General features: G+C 35.7%; 1 protein-coding gene and 1 pseudogene across 1 annotated transcript; both read left to right on the top strand.

Moving 5' to 3' along the window:
• Nucleotides 1-1711: 1711 nt before the first annotated feature.
• On the top strand, nt 1712-7085 carry LOC131002977 (microtubule-associated protein 70-2-like; annotated as a pseudogene).
• A 1176-nt stretch (nt 7086-8261) lies between these two features.
• LOC131002955 (DNA gyrase subunit B, chloroplastic/mitochondrial-like) lies at nt 8262-14650 on the top strand. The gene is given in 22 exon segments (XM_057929446.1): nt 8262-8605; nt 8920-9064; nt 9167-9247; nt 9352-9465; nt 9790-9846; nt 10144-10245; nt 10545-10695; nt 10827-10903; nt 11031-11141; nt 11400-11470; nt 11640-11781; nt 11866-11964; nt 12097-12165; nt 12167-12226; nt 12363-12477; nt 12597-12664; nt 13039-13152; nt 13261-13377; nt 13473-13526; nt 13642-13747; nt 13945-14075; nt 14251-14650. Coding segments are annotated over 22 exon segments (2220 nt in total). The 5' UTR covers nt 8262-8438; the 3' UTR covers nt 14320-14650.
• Nucleotides 14651-15046: the final 396 nt, after the last annotated feature.

Genomic DNA, 15046 nt, shown 5'->3' with positions numbered 1-15046 from the left:
ATTTTCTTTTCGACGGATTGAATGAGCAATTTTAGAATTTTGGGTGCGTCCAATAAATCCGAATATATCTGTTCATTTAGATATTATGTTTTGTTCATTTATAAACTGTGTTATGTTCATTTATGTTATTGACGAATCGCTTTTATTTTCGTTTCTGCTATGAAATCTATTTTTTTTTCATTTTTTTAATATAAAATATTTTGAACACGGTTTAAACAATTACGAACACCTAAAAAAACTATTTGAATTTATCTTACTAACATAAAATAGTTAACATAAAGCATTTTGAACAAGCGTACAAAAATTACGAACACCTTAGTAATATATTTAAAGTTGTCAACGGTGTATAATTTTCTGAAGTTTTAAGAGATTAGCGTGAAAAAAATTTGGATCAAAATATTTCGAACAAGCATTAAAAAATTATGAACACCTGAGTAATAAATTTGAAGTTGTCAATTGTGTATACTTTTCTTAAGTTTTAACAGATTAGCGTGAAAGATGTCAGACGTGGTTGCACCGATAGAAAAACTTAAAAGATATGGATGAATAAAATCTTTCCAAAATAATAGGATAATTAAATATTTGTAAATCTTAATTAATGGCTGCATAGAATTGTTCAATTACATATATATGTAGCCTTTTCGGCTATAATTATGGAAAATAATTAAAAGAAAATCGGACCCTTGGATTGGCAGATTTGGATGCTCCAGATTAATTCTCTATTCTCTACATATTTATCATTATTTGTTTAACCTTTCTATCTCTCTATATATATATATATTTAAGTATACTTTATACTAGTCGTTATATTATTTTGAGTTAAAGGAATATACATATTTGAGTTTCTACTTGAATCTTTATCACTTTATTGTATGAGTATGACTAATGGGATTAAATTCGAGATGTCTCATTTTTACACAAAAGATGCGTATTTAAGACTTTGGGAAATATAAACAAATTTAAGAAGATAATAACGTTAAAAAATGTCACGACTTTTAAACTTTTCTTTTCATAATGATGAATGTCGCGCTTTTTAATCTTCATAGTATTTAGCAGTTTAGTGCACAACGTTCAATAATATCCAAAGGCCAATTTTCTAACAGCAGAAAAATCCACGCGGCAATTTCAGACACATCTTCACGACTCCTAAAAAAAGAGAGACACATCTTCATAAGAAAAATGACGTTATTCATAAAGATGTCACGGTAACATATATTCCACAATACATTTAATTTACATTTTAATACGAATATTTATAATTATATTTAAATCATAAATCAAATTGGGTCAACCTGCGTGTGATTTGTTTTAATTTATGATTTTAAAATATAATTTAATTTATATTTTTAAAAAGTTATGATTTACGGTTTAGATTTGATTTTTTAAAAACTGTACGAATCAAATCAAATCAAATTGAAAATCGTACTATTATTATAATTGAAGTTTAAAGAAGGAGAAAAATGTGAAATTTTATTTTATAAAAAAAGTAAGAAAAAACAAATAAATATTTATTACTAGTATTTTATTTTTCAAGATAAATTTGCAAATAAAAAGAAGACATTAAGTAGTGCTTGGCGGCCATGTGGAGCAGGAAAAAAGGAGAAATGAAATGAAGTGGAGATGCAACACAGAAGATAGAAACCCGTATTAATTTGGGTAATTGGGCTGCCTCATTAAAACCCCGCCTAAACTGCCTCTCCCTCTCTCTATATAAACCCCACAATCAAACCTCTCCACCACTTTCTCACTCTACGCCACACACTGCCACACCCTCTCTCTCTCTGCAGATACAATAAATACACTCTGCTGACATACACACGGACGCGCAAACGCATATACATACAGGACCAAGGATTCCTTTCTGAAGCCGTAGAAACGAGCCAGGAGCTTATTGTGCTGCGAAACAGTCTTCCGATTTTTGGGGGGTTTCGATTATTGAGTTATTGTAGCTTCCAATTCGATCTCAGCGAGTGAGTCTAATTTTGTGATTAAGATGGGGAGTTATCAAAATGGCGTCAATGGAGAAGCTGAGGCGCCCAAGCTGACGTCGTCGGCCTCCTTCAAGGCTAAGAAGAAGCCAGCTGCCGCCATCTCCCGAGCTGGCTCGGAGGCGGATGACATCATTACTCTCTTGCATGGCTCTGATCCCGTGCGCGTCGAGCTCACTCGCCTTGAAAACGAAGTTCGAGGTATATGTCGTTGTGTGTTCGCGTCTGCTGATTATTTTGAATGCTATCTCTGTTTCTCGGTGGAATTGGTTGAAATTTGGTTAAAGTTTATTTTTTCTATTGCGGGTATCTCGATTTAATTTATTCTTTTATGTTGCCAATTCAGTGATTTGCAAGTCAAAGGCACTTAATTTGGTTGAAAATCAGTTTTTTTTTCTTTCTTGGCCCTTTTCCCCAACATCCCAATGGCGTACATTTTCATTTTTCAATTTTAGGGCTCTGATAATTAAATTCTGATTTTAAAGATACGAAATTTAAACCACTAGCACAGAGTTGAACAATTAATTTGTTATGAGATAAATTTGTGGTCTAGTTAATCATTCCGGTAATCTACTTGAGCATTAACACAACGCGATATCTTTACCCAGAAAGCATACTGTACTAAGAGAAATATGAATATGATGTTTTCCTCATTCGAAAAGGTTATTCTTTCCTCCCTTCAGTTGGAAGTGCTATAATAGCTTTCTTTTTTCTTTTTCTTTTTCTTTTTTGAGCGGAATAGCTTTCTTTTTTCTTAATATCCTTTTTATTTTATCAAGATCATTTGAATGGTTACAAGTTGCATTTTGATTAATGTTTTCTTGATCTGAAGTCGAATATTTAAAGTTATTTTTAGTACCAAAATAAAGCAGTCTAATTATGTGCTGTGGGCATAGGGTATTTTAAGCTAGATTTTCTTGTTAAATACAGGTAGCGACTGTGTTACGTATAGCTAAAGATAGGGATAGAAAGAAAAAAAGAAAAAGAAACGGGTGCAGCATGTGGTTGGTTGTGTGGGCTGTGGACCTTTTGCTCTGAATGAGTGAACGTAAAGTCAATTCTCTAGTCCCCACTGCATGTTGCTTATGGGGTTTATTTGATTTGAATCATTTCCATATTAAAGATAGTGCACTGCACACATTTTGAGCGTCCTATCATTTATTTTAATTAGAAATATATTGTTTGGCTTTATCGGCTCATCAAGCCAATTCATCCTCTCTCCCCTTAGTTGTTGTGGTCCTTGATCTGTTGAACTTTCTAAGTAAGGATTTTGAGCAGCAATTGGATTGAGATTTTAAGATTGCGGATTTGGATTTGTTGTGAAACATTCGGCTGCAATGGTCCTTGTAGAGTACCGCAGTTGTGAAAATATATAATCTAAAATTGCTGTTTATGATAAATTGCTAGATGCTAAAGTGAATAGTCTGTGCTTGAAATAAAGATATGTGTTACATTTCAGCCCTCTCATTGAAGGCAGTGAGGACCACTAATGTTTCACCAATGGCAATATCCATATGCTTTTCTTTCTCCATATGAACAGAAAACATGGTCCCAAGAATATCTTGCATTTAGTATGGTGTAAAATTGCTGGAAAGGTTCAAACACTTGAAGTTTGTGCTGTTCAATTATTCCTGAAGATTCTGAACTCCAAATTAGCCTTTAGGTTAATTAATTTAAGGAGAGCATGATTTAGCACAAATATGTTTTCCCCAGTGATAAAGCAGTATATATTGGTCTGTGGATTCTTATTAAATAATATTGCAATGCACAGAGAAAGACCGAGAATTGGGAGAATCGCAAGCAGAAATCAAAGCATTAAAGTATTCAGAACGCCTCAAGGAGAAGGCAGTTGAAGAGGTACACTTACATATATAATGTTGGATTTTTCATATTTTGTGGACATATGCTGCTAAGTCGGGGGACTAACTGAAAAAATGGCCACGTTATAAGACATTCATCTACAGTTCCTCTAAAGTAATAAATGAAAACTCTGCAACTGTTTATTTTTGAATAATATCTTTGACGTGACATGGGGGTTGGAAGCTTAGATTTCGAGGAAGTGGATGTGGTTGAAGCTTTTGTTCACTAATAAGCTGTTGATTGGTGTGTAGTTTGTTGTTGTTGTTTACTGTGCCATATGTTCTTGGTGTAGGCCTAAAATTGTTTGGCATTGATTCTCAGAACAGAATATTCAAGAACAGCCTCTTAACAGTTTTTCTCATGAATAACTATTTTGCACTCATTACTATTTACAAGTGGTGTTTTTTCCTCTTGACTGTCGCTCTTTTCACTATTCGTGTGGTGGTCTTTTAATTATGTTCACGAACATAAATAACTCGCTTATTTTTTCGGGGAAGGTCTCATAAAACGTTATTATGTTTCTGTAGCTTACTGAGGAGCTTAAGAAAGTAGATGCGAAGTTAAAAGCAGCAGAATCGCAACTTGAAAGCAAGGTATGGCAACAGTTTCTGAATTCATAGTATTCCGTTTTTGAAATTTTAAATTATAACTTTCATTGAAAATAAGGTTATATTATTCCTTGTGAATTACAGAATCTAGAAATCAAGAAAATTAATGAGGAGAAAAAATCTGCTCTGGCCGCACAATTTGCTGCAGAAGCCACTCTTCGAAGAGTGCATGCCGCACAGAAAGATGATGAGATGCCTCCCATTGAGGCAATCATCGCACCTCTGGAGGCCGAGTTAAAGCTTACCAGAATGGAGGTGCTCAACTGGGCCACTTTGAATTCCTCTAGCATTTAGTTTTCTAAATCTTAGTCCGCAGAGGGACCTCTATTACTGCTGTATTTTAAGATGGAGCCATAAAGGTTTCTAACTAAAAATACTAAATGTTGCGTTTATTAGGTAGCAAAGCTACAGGAAGACAACAGAGCTCTCGATCGACTTACTAAATCTAAAGAGGCTGCTCTGTTAGAAGCAGAACGCACGGTTCAAATGGCTCTAGCAAAAGCATCCATGGTTGATGATTTGCAGAACAAAAACCAGGATTTGGGTAAACAGATTGAGATATGCCAGGTTCGTCAACTTTAGGACCATTTTATCTTTACAAGAAAGCTGGTAAATGTATAATATTAGGTTCTGGTTTTGATTTGTGATACATACGCTTATGATATCACATCAGGAAGAGAATAAAATATTGGACAAAATGCACAGACAAAAGGTTTCTGAAGTCGAGAAGCTGACGCAAACCGTTCGTGAGCTTGAGGAGGCTGTTTTGGCTGGCGGTGCTGCTGCCAATGCTGTGCGTGAATACCAGAAAAAAGTGCAAGAAATAAATGTGCGTGACAAACTCCTACTGTCTCTGTTTATCTTATACCAAAAATGCTTAGTTTGATGCTTTTTAGTTTGAGGCTTGTTGTGTTTTTCTTGAGGTGTTGCTAATTGCAAAGCTTGAACAGGAAGAGAAAAGAATTCTAGACCGTGAACTAGCACGTGCTAAGGTGTCAGCAAACCGTGTCGCTGTTGTTGTTGCTAACGATTGGAAAGATGCCAGTGACAAAGTAATGCCAGTAAAGCAGTGGCTCGAAGAAAGAAAATTCTATCAGGTTCCCCTGCTTCACCTCATTATAAACAGTTTCTTGCTGATTAAAATGATAATATAATGCTTAGGTATATGTAATTTAGCTGATTAATCCTGTTGAATAGCATGCTAGTACCACACACTAATTAATTTGGACTTAAAATGGGACTGAAACAGGGAGAAATGCAGCAGCTGAAAGATAAGCTGGCGATTGCGGAGCGTGCTGCTAAGGCGGAAGCACAACTGAAGGTGAAGATACTGATAATCCTAGTTCTTTCTGCTGCAATAATTTCCGATATTGATCTGATCTCAATCTTATTTGTATACTACCAGGAAAAATACCATTTACGCTTTAAAGTTTTGGAGGAAAGGCTTAAAGGGTATCCAAATGGTATAAACCGTACTGCATCACAAGGAAGAAGTACGAGCAATGGAGCTTTGCGCAGGCAATCACTTGGTGGATCAGAGAACTTGTCGAGACCATCATCGAATGGCATTCTGTCTAGAAAAGGGAGCTTATCAGCAGTCGTCCCGGATCATTAACGCGAGTTCATTGTTAAAGCAGGAAAATTCGTCAAGTTCATTTGAAAGTGATGGCGAGCAATCCAATGGTGATATGAGGATAATGGATATGAATGAGAAAGATAGTCGACTCACCAACGGCAAAGACACCCCACCAAACAATGGAATAACTCATCCTTGTGAGAACGGGAATGGAGTTATCTTAACTGAAAAGCTGGCAAATGGATATGAAGACTGCGTTTCTGGGATGCTATACGATATGCTGCAGAAAGAGGTTATTACACTGCGGAAATCTTGCCACGAGAAAGATCAGAGCTTGAAGGACAAAGATGACGCGATTGAGGTCTGGTGATAGCTAAATTGGTTGTTTTCATACCCCGCACCCCCTACCCACTCTCTCTGAACTGTTCTCCCATGGTAAATTGCTCAGATGCTGGCCAAAAGGGTAGAAATGTTGAACAAGGCAATGGAAGTCGAGGCCAAGAAGATGCGGAGAGAAGTAGCTGCCATGGAGAAGGAGGTCGCTGCTGTGCGCACCGGCAAGGAGCAAGAACGGAGCAGGCGCCCTAGCGCTACCAGAGGAGCCGTTGTTGGGTCTCATACACATTCTATGAGGTACGTTGCGAACCAATCATATGCAGTCGTGTTACTCTTGAGCAGGGAGTCGTTTTTGCAACTTCGTTGCTAGGTGATATATTCGCTGCAGTCGTGTAACAGTTCAATGGTGATTTTTGATGAATTTTGTAGGAACGGACGGCACCCTTAGTGTGAATGTTTATCGCTGCGGCATGGGATTAATGCTGTGTTTGTTTATCGGAGGCAAGTGTTGTAGTTTTGGAAGCATAGAGCTTAACTTGTAATTAAAGGATTATAGTTCCTACATATTAGTAATAATATTGTATATCTTGTTTGCCAACTGTCTGATTTTAGGAATGTATATTTTTCTGATTTGAGAGCTGCTGAAGTAATGCAAATTGTAAATGGCGTTGTAGGTTTGAGGTATCTTCAATTATGATATTGTATTGATTTTGCATATGTTTCGACGCCGTTTCTCTTCTATATAGATCTGCATTATTTGGTAAATCTGATAGTATATATATATCAAACAAAAAAACAAGGATCATTATCAAACAAAACAACGCTTTCATATTTTTTTTATCAAACAAATTATTTCTAAGCAATGCCCCGAACTTTTCTTTCAGTCAAGCCCTTTCCATCGCAGGTCCACAACCCACAATTTTTTAGGAAATTTTTAATTTATAAGATGCATGATTGAGTATTTTTATCCAAGAGTAAAAATTTTATGATCTCATTTTTTAACGGGATATAAATCCAAGTAAAACTAGTTTGAATATGATAAAACACCTCTTAAAATATAACTACATATGTTATGTCAAAAAAAAAGTATAAATACATGTCATAAAACTAAGGGTTAATTGCATCAAAATACCGGACCTTTTTCCAAAATTTGGTTTTTTGACAAATTTTTTAATTGTAGCAAAAATTTTAGCTACGTTTCAATTTATTGCAATGTCCGTCTCGCGTATATTTTCGGCCAAATCCTTTCATTTCCGGCCAATTTATTTTAGCTACGTTTCAATTTATTGCAATGGATTTGAGATGACAATGTTTTATTACCCGACACGACATGCCACCTAAGTTTTACGGAGGTCCACCTCAGCATGGATTTGGCCGAAAATATACGCGGAACGGACATTGCAATAAATTGAAACGTAGCTAAAATTTTTGCTACAATTAAAAAGTTTATCAAAAAACCAAATTTTGGGAAAAGATCAGGTATTTTGATGCAATTAACCCTAAAACTAAATATAAATATTACAAACAATTCTAATAATCCAATTCCGCATAATAACCAAATAATTCCATAAACCACAAATCCAAATGCATGAGGTGAGCCAGCGCCACTGCATGAAATCAAATATCTTAGATATGAATCCATCATGATGTATGATTATTTTCAGGTTCAAATCACTACATGAGATCAAATGTTTCAGGCACGAGTTCATCATGTTTTTAAGTTTGAGTTCATGATGTATGATTCATTTGAAGTAATTTATTGTCTTTAAATTTAATAATGTAATTACAAACGAAGAAGAACATGTATTGCAATAATTAAACTAGTAAAAGAAGAACAAAATAATAATTTAAACTTTTCTAGGGTTTTGAATTTAAGAAGTAAAAAAAAGAGAACAAAAAAAAAAAAGTCTCATCCCTTCCCCCCAACCAAAGAGTGTGAGAATGAGAAGGAAGGTTTTTATCTTCAGTCTCAAGAATCTCGACCCCTTAAAACCCTGAACCCAAAACCTCAAATTTCCAAACAAGAACACCGCCACAAATTTTACAGTGAAAACCCAAAACCATTTATGAATGGCCCTTCTTCTCAAGCCAAATACTTCTCTTAAACGCATGGCCTCTCGTTTTTATGCCTTTTCTCCTTCTTCTACTCATTCTTTTCATTCCCGCGCCCGCTCTACTCTCGCCGTATCCTCTTCTTTCTCTCTATCTACGCCCTCTTTCATACTTCTTACCAGCAGGTAATTTTCTTTTTTGGGTTTTGTTTTTGCTTGCTTGTATAGGTGTTTCAACTGGCGTTTCATCTGTGGGTTTGAAAAATATTAGTTTTTTAGTTGAGGATTAACCGCATTTTCTCAAAATTTAATTTGGGTTGTTTTTAGTTTCTATGAAGAAAAATTGGTCGCTGCCAAGTTTTTACTTGCATAGTTTTGCGTTGGTGTGCGTGGGTTTTGCAGTAATGTGATAGCTCATAACCTTTTTATGTTTTCATAAGTGTAAATTTGTTTCTTTTTGTTGTTGTTGTTGTTAAGCTCTATCTATTGTTATTTTTTAGAGCTAGTGATAGGTTGAAGAAGCTTTCTAGCAACTGTTTGCCATGTCATGCTGTGATTCCAAGAGCATTCATGTCATCAAGCTCCAGCACCGAGGCTGTTCGCGAGAGTAAAGCCTCAAAAGAATATGGGTCGGAACAGATTCAGGTGAACTGCTTGCCTTGACGAACATGTAATAACTGAACTATCTTGTTGTATAGTTCGGTTTGAAATTTCTCTTTCCAAGTAGCAATCATGATGTTCTCTTAGGTACTGGAAGGGTTGGACCCTGTAAGGAAGCGACCAGGCATGTACATTGGAAGCACCGGATCTCGTGGTCTTCATCATCTGGTTTGTTCATTTATCCTCTGCCCATTTTTTCTAGTCATTGTGCTGATTCAGAGGAAGTTCGTCTTAGTGTTATGTTACTTAATCTGTTGTTGCTTTGTTTCAAGGTTTATGAAATCTTGGATAATGCTATTGATGAGGCACAAGCTGGATTTGCTTCAAAGATTGATGTCATTTTGCTTGCAGACAATTCAGTGTGCATCACTGACAATGGACGAGGGGTATGTGCCTGATTTTATGCTGTTAGAGTATAATTGTATGGTTAAGTAGAAATATATTGTTTTTCAACATTATCACCATTAATAATCTTACAAATTTTTTGATATAGCAGAATAATCTTACAAAAATTTGGTCAGATATGTAATATAACAGGATATTGTTGATTGAGCTTGGCATATGTATTCACTTGTCCAACATGCATTATTCTAGTATATTCACTATTCATTGAAGAATCTGTTTTGAGGCGTTCTACAAGAATACTACTTGTGCACACTGCCTGTGGATTCATATAGGATTCATTTATGTTACTTATTTGTGCATTACAGATCCCAACAGACATGCATCCATCGACAAAAAAGTCTTCTTTGGAGACTGTCTTAACGGTAAATTTTCTTTTTCATACTATCAGTTATTAATTGCTTAGAATTTTTTTTATGGCGAGCCCTCTGCGTCACTTCATATCTAATATGAGCGAAAATCGTAGGCTATCTAAGAAAAGTTATAAAAGCAGGAGTACTCATGCTTTTGTTGGAGCCAGCGGATTAGATGGAAAAAAGTGTTCTCTTTGTGAAATACAGATTTTTGTTTGACTTTTCACAGTTCAAACATGCCAGCCAAATTTGAGATTGCATTATCTTTGTTTTGAATGTGAAAAATGATAGAGCAAATCAACATTGCAGGTTTTGCATGCTGGCGGCAAGTTTGGTGGTACCAGTAGTGGTTATAGTGTATCTGGTGGACTACATGGCGTTGGTTTATCAGTTGTCAATGCCTTGTCAGAGGTGCTAGTTCTTCAGTTTTTGCTACTCTTGACGCATCTTCTCCATTTAGCTTACCTCGTTGGATTTGAACAATGCTATAATTGCTTCTGTCAGATATTTGCTTGAAAAATACTTATCATTTTGGCACTAAATAGTTGACTGTCGTATGTATGTGCTAATTGGAATTGTGTGGTGAAGGTTGAAATATACATACCATATGAAATATGGTACAATTGAACCTCTAACTATCACAATATCAGCAGATCAGTGCTTTTATCAGCTTCACTTAATTATCAATCCTTCTATTTGCTTGTGGCCAGGTCCTTGAAGTCACAATATGGCGTAACGGTAAGGAGTATAAGCAGAAATATTCCCGTGGGAAGCCTATGGCAAAATTGGTCTCTCGTGAGCTTCCAGCTGATATGAAGGACCATCAAGGGACTCGTATACATTTTTGGCCAGACAAAGAAGGTTGATCTTTTTCTTAAAAAAAGTACTTACTAGTTTATTTGTGCTGGAGGACTCAGTAATTATTTCTTTGAATTTGATTCAACAATGCTTCCTTAAAAAACATAATTTGACTAGCCTTTCTTTTACTACAGTATTTACAACAGAAATTGAGTTTGACTACAACACAATATCTAGCAGAATCAGGGAGCTTGCTTTTCTAAATCCTGAGGTATATCATTAGTTTTCACATCTGGTCTTGGTTGTGGTCTTTGTGGACATTTCAGCATTTTAATTGTGGATCCAATGTGGTCCTTGTACATTGCCAATTCTTAACAATTTATTTTTTCAATTGTTAGGTTACAATTGCTCTTGAGAAGCACGATGTGGACCCAGAGAAGACGGTGCATAATGAGTACAGCTATGCTGGAGGATTAATTGAATATGTGAAGTGGCTTAATACTGATAAGGTATGCTTGATGTTTGTATGGCTTCACTTTTGTGATTGACTGGCAGTGTAACTACTGCAAAGTTTGATGTACTTGTGATCACTTGAATTTCTCAAGTGTTTCATAACTTTCATTTCATTTCTCACTGAAAGTCTTGAAGCTAATTAGCCATATCAAAAGTGAATCTGAAGGTAGTGTTTCAATAATTACTGTATGGTTTAATAACTTTCTGCTATCTATTATTAAGCTTTATCAGTTCATGTAATATGTCTGGTCCAGAAACCTTTGCATGAAGTTGTGGGATTCAGAAAAGAAGTAGAGGGGATATCAATTGATATTGCACTTCAATGGTAAAGAGTTATAAGTTTCCTTTTTCCTATATCTCTTATTCCTTCTTTTGCTTTAACCTTCTTGTGATGCCATGCTAAGTACAAAGAAACAATAATGTCGAGTGAAGAAGGATGTGAATTACCTGTCTTTGTTTGGGAAGTTAATTGCGCTTAGTTGATCTTCATACAGGTGTTCGGATTCTTATTCAGATACATTGTTAGGATATGCTAACAGCATTAGAACAGTTGATGGTGGCACCCACATTGATGGTGTCAAAGCTTCATTAACAAGAACCCTCAACAATCTTGCAAAGAAGTCTAAAGTCATTAAGGTATCCTACATCTGTTTTAATATTTTCTGCTGGTTTTATTTTTAATTGATATATCTGCTCTAAAGGCTTGATTTCAATTTACAGGAAAAGGATATTACTTTAAGTGGCGAACATGTAAGAGAGGGGCTGACTTGTGTGATTTCTGTGAAAGTTCCAAATCCAGAATTTGAAGGACAAACAAAGGTGTCTTTCTCACTTACCCTATTAGTGCTTAAATCATTTTCTAGGAGAAACCTGTCTTATAAATGTTATGATTTTCTAATTAAATACCAACTGTAATTTTTATCTCATACTTTTATCTTTTTGTACTGAAAGACGAGATTAGGAAACCCGGAGGTGAGGAAGATTGTTGATCAATCTATTCTAGAATATCTTACCGAGTACCTTGGAGTTGCATCCTGATGTCCTTGATGCAATTCTGTCGAAGTCCCTCAATGCTCTCAAGGTATATTCAGCATCATCCGTAATATTTAATGCATCTATCTAAGCTGTTGTTATGGTGAATTCTCATTTATTGATCTTTTCATTTCATTTCTTCATTCTTTTCCTCCCCTTTAAATTGTAATAATCTCTTTTTTTAGGCAGCTTTAGCGGCAAAGAGGGCCAGAGAATTGGTGAGACAAAAGAGTGTCTTAAAATCATCGTCCCTTCCGGGAAAGCTTGCTGATTGTTCTGCAACCGATCCAGCAGAAGCTGGTATGGTTATATTCTTTTGTTAGTACTACACGTCTACAGGTGTACATTTTTATGCTCGTGTATTCTTTTAGTCTATAACCTTACAGCAAAGAGCATTAATTCATTTAAAAAAAATTCAGAGATATTCATAGTCGAAGGAGATTCAGCTGGTGGGAGTGCTAAACAAGGCCGTGACCGTCGATTTCAGGTGATAGCAATTTCATTTTTTCTTTTTTTCTTTCCACCATTTGGCCTTGTTTCCTTCAAAAAGGAAGAGATTTATTCATATAAAAGAGCTTCCATTTTAACTTCTGTCATTTCCAGGTTATTTATTGCTTCTCCACCACATTTGAGCTGAATATCATCTGCAGTTGCAAGAACTAGAATTCATATTTCTAGAATCATTTCTTTTGCATTGTTAATTTTGAAATATTAACAATATTAGCAGATAGTGTAAAATAGGAAGAAGCATAATCTATGTTCAAAAGGATTCACCCAATGGTCTCTTGGATTCTTCTGAAAATGTCCTGTTAGCTTCCCTGAATAGCAAATGAAATTTTGAATCATGTTGGTATCTTCCAGGCAGTGCTACCTCTGCGAGGTAAAATCTTGAACATTGAACGCAAAGATGAAGCTGCCATGTACAAAAATGAGGAGATTCAAAATCTAATACTTGGTTTGGGACTTGGAGTGAAGGTGCTAGTTTTTCAGATGCTATTTGTATCTTGCTCTGTTATTCTATAATGTTATAACGAGGCGACCTCTTTACCTTTCATCTGCTAAATGAGTACCCTGTACTGTCAGGGTGAAGAATTCCGGAAGGATGCGCTCCGTTATCACAAAATTATAATATTAACGGATGCTGACGTAGATGGTGCTCACATAAGGACATTGCTGTTAACCTTCTTCTTTAGGTATCAGGTATGCAACGGAGGGTCGTATTCTAGATATAAGAGACCCAATGTTTTGTGAATCATGTTGGTAATTTGGTTCTACTTGGATTCAATTGCCTGCAGAGAACTTTGTTTGATGAAGGTTGCATCTACGTCGGTGTTCCTCCACTATACAAGGTATTTTGAAGACGATTTCTGAGGAGCACTATTCCTCTGAATTTGAATACAAAAGGGACAGAGCTTCTTTCGCATAAGTTTCAGTAGTTTCTGATATGTCTGTATCGACGTTCAGGTTGAGAGGGGGAAGCAGGCGCACTACTGTTATGATGAAGCAGAACTCAGAAAACTTCAAAGTTCATTTCCTGCAAACGCATCATACAACATTCAGAGATTTAAAGGTAGCTGATCATTCAACTTTCTATAGTTTCAAACATTTAACTTCTTAATTAGATGTTGATGATCATTGTTAGCCAAGGAGGTTCTCAATAAGACGTCGCTGCCTCTTGTGAAAATAAAGAAACTCGTGAGAAGACTTCGTGATCAAATTTGTACTCTTCATTGCTCCTTGTATACTCATAGGTGTTAAACAATGCAGGACTGGGGGAGATGATGCCTTTACAGCTTTGGGAAACAACCTTGAATCCCGAAACTCGACTTCTGAAGCAGTTAAGAGTAGAGGATGTGGCAGAAGCCAACGTTGTTTTCTCGTCTCTCATGGGATCCCGAGTAAGTGAATCGTGAACGCGTTTATTTCTACTTCTCCCTTTGCTTGTCACATCTCCTCCCAAAAACAGTCTGTAATCTAAGCTTGTCGCATATTAATTGTAGAGACTGCAAATTAGAACACATATTTCTAAAGATGGAAAAGACTAGGTTTTGATGCAGTGCCTTGTTTTCCCAGGTTGATTTCAGGAAAGAACTCATACAGAACTCGGGAAATGTTGTCAATCTTGATCATCTTGATATATAAACGCCCCCAGTCGTGGATTCTTGCTTGTGAGGGCAAGTTGGGGATTTTGCAGCTCAGATGATTCATCTTAGTCCAATTTTTCGTAAAAATCCAGAAAAAATTCCCAACAGATTTTCAGGGTTTTTAAGAGAACTACTGCTCCTGCCTTCTTATGTCTAGCTTAAATGTTAATTATTTTTATTTGTCTGGTATATACAACATATTGATTATAAATTTTGAAATTCGATCAACGGTAGTGTATTATTGCCAGTAACTGCAACCCAAGGGGTTGAACTGAAATTTCTTGAATCGGTGATTTATAAAATTAATTTGACTGTTTTAATAAAACAAATTTGCTTAAAAGTAATATTTTGGGCTGTTATGATCAAGTTTTCATTCGAAGGTAGGTAACACATCTAATCTTTTTTTTTTTGGTTGATAAATTAACAATTAGTGTTAAATAAAGAAAATTAAAAACCATGTCAGTGGCCTTAGCCTTAGGCATTAACTATTTTAACATTAGGCTATAATTTTTTATTGTTTTTTGAGGAAAAATGAGAGACCGATTTATTTATCACGTTAGGCTATAATTTTTAAAAAACAAGAAGCAAAGCTACTTGTAATTCCAATAGTTAATATTAATAAGTTCATCGTTAACCACTCTTTATCCCCTATATACACTTACAAATTTAACCCTAACTATTTTGAAAATTGATTCTTCGTTTTTCTGTTTTTATAAAGAGGAAGA

The sequence above is a fragment of the Salvia miltiorrhiza genome, chromosome 1 (assembly GCF_028751815.1).
Source record: "Salvia miltiorrhiza cultivar Shanhuang (shh) chromosome 1, IMPLAD_Smil_shh, whole genome shotgun sequence".
Taxonomy (NCBI): Eukaryota; Viridiplantae; Streptophyta; class Magnoliopsida; order Lamiales; family Lamiaceae; genus Salvia; species Salvia miltiorrhiza.
Note: the sequence above shows the minus strand (reverse complement) of the source record. Positions and strands in the feature narration are given on the sequence as shown.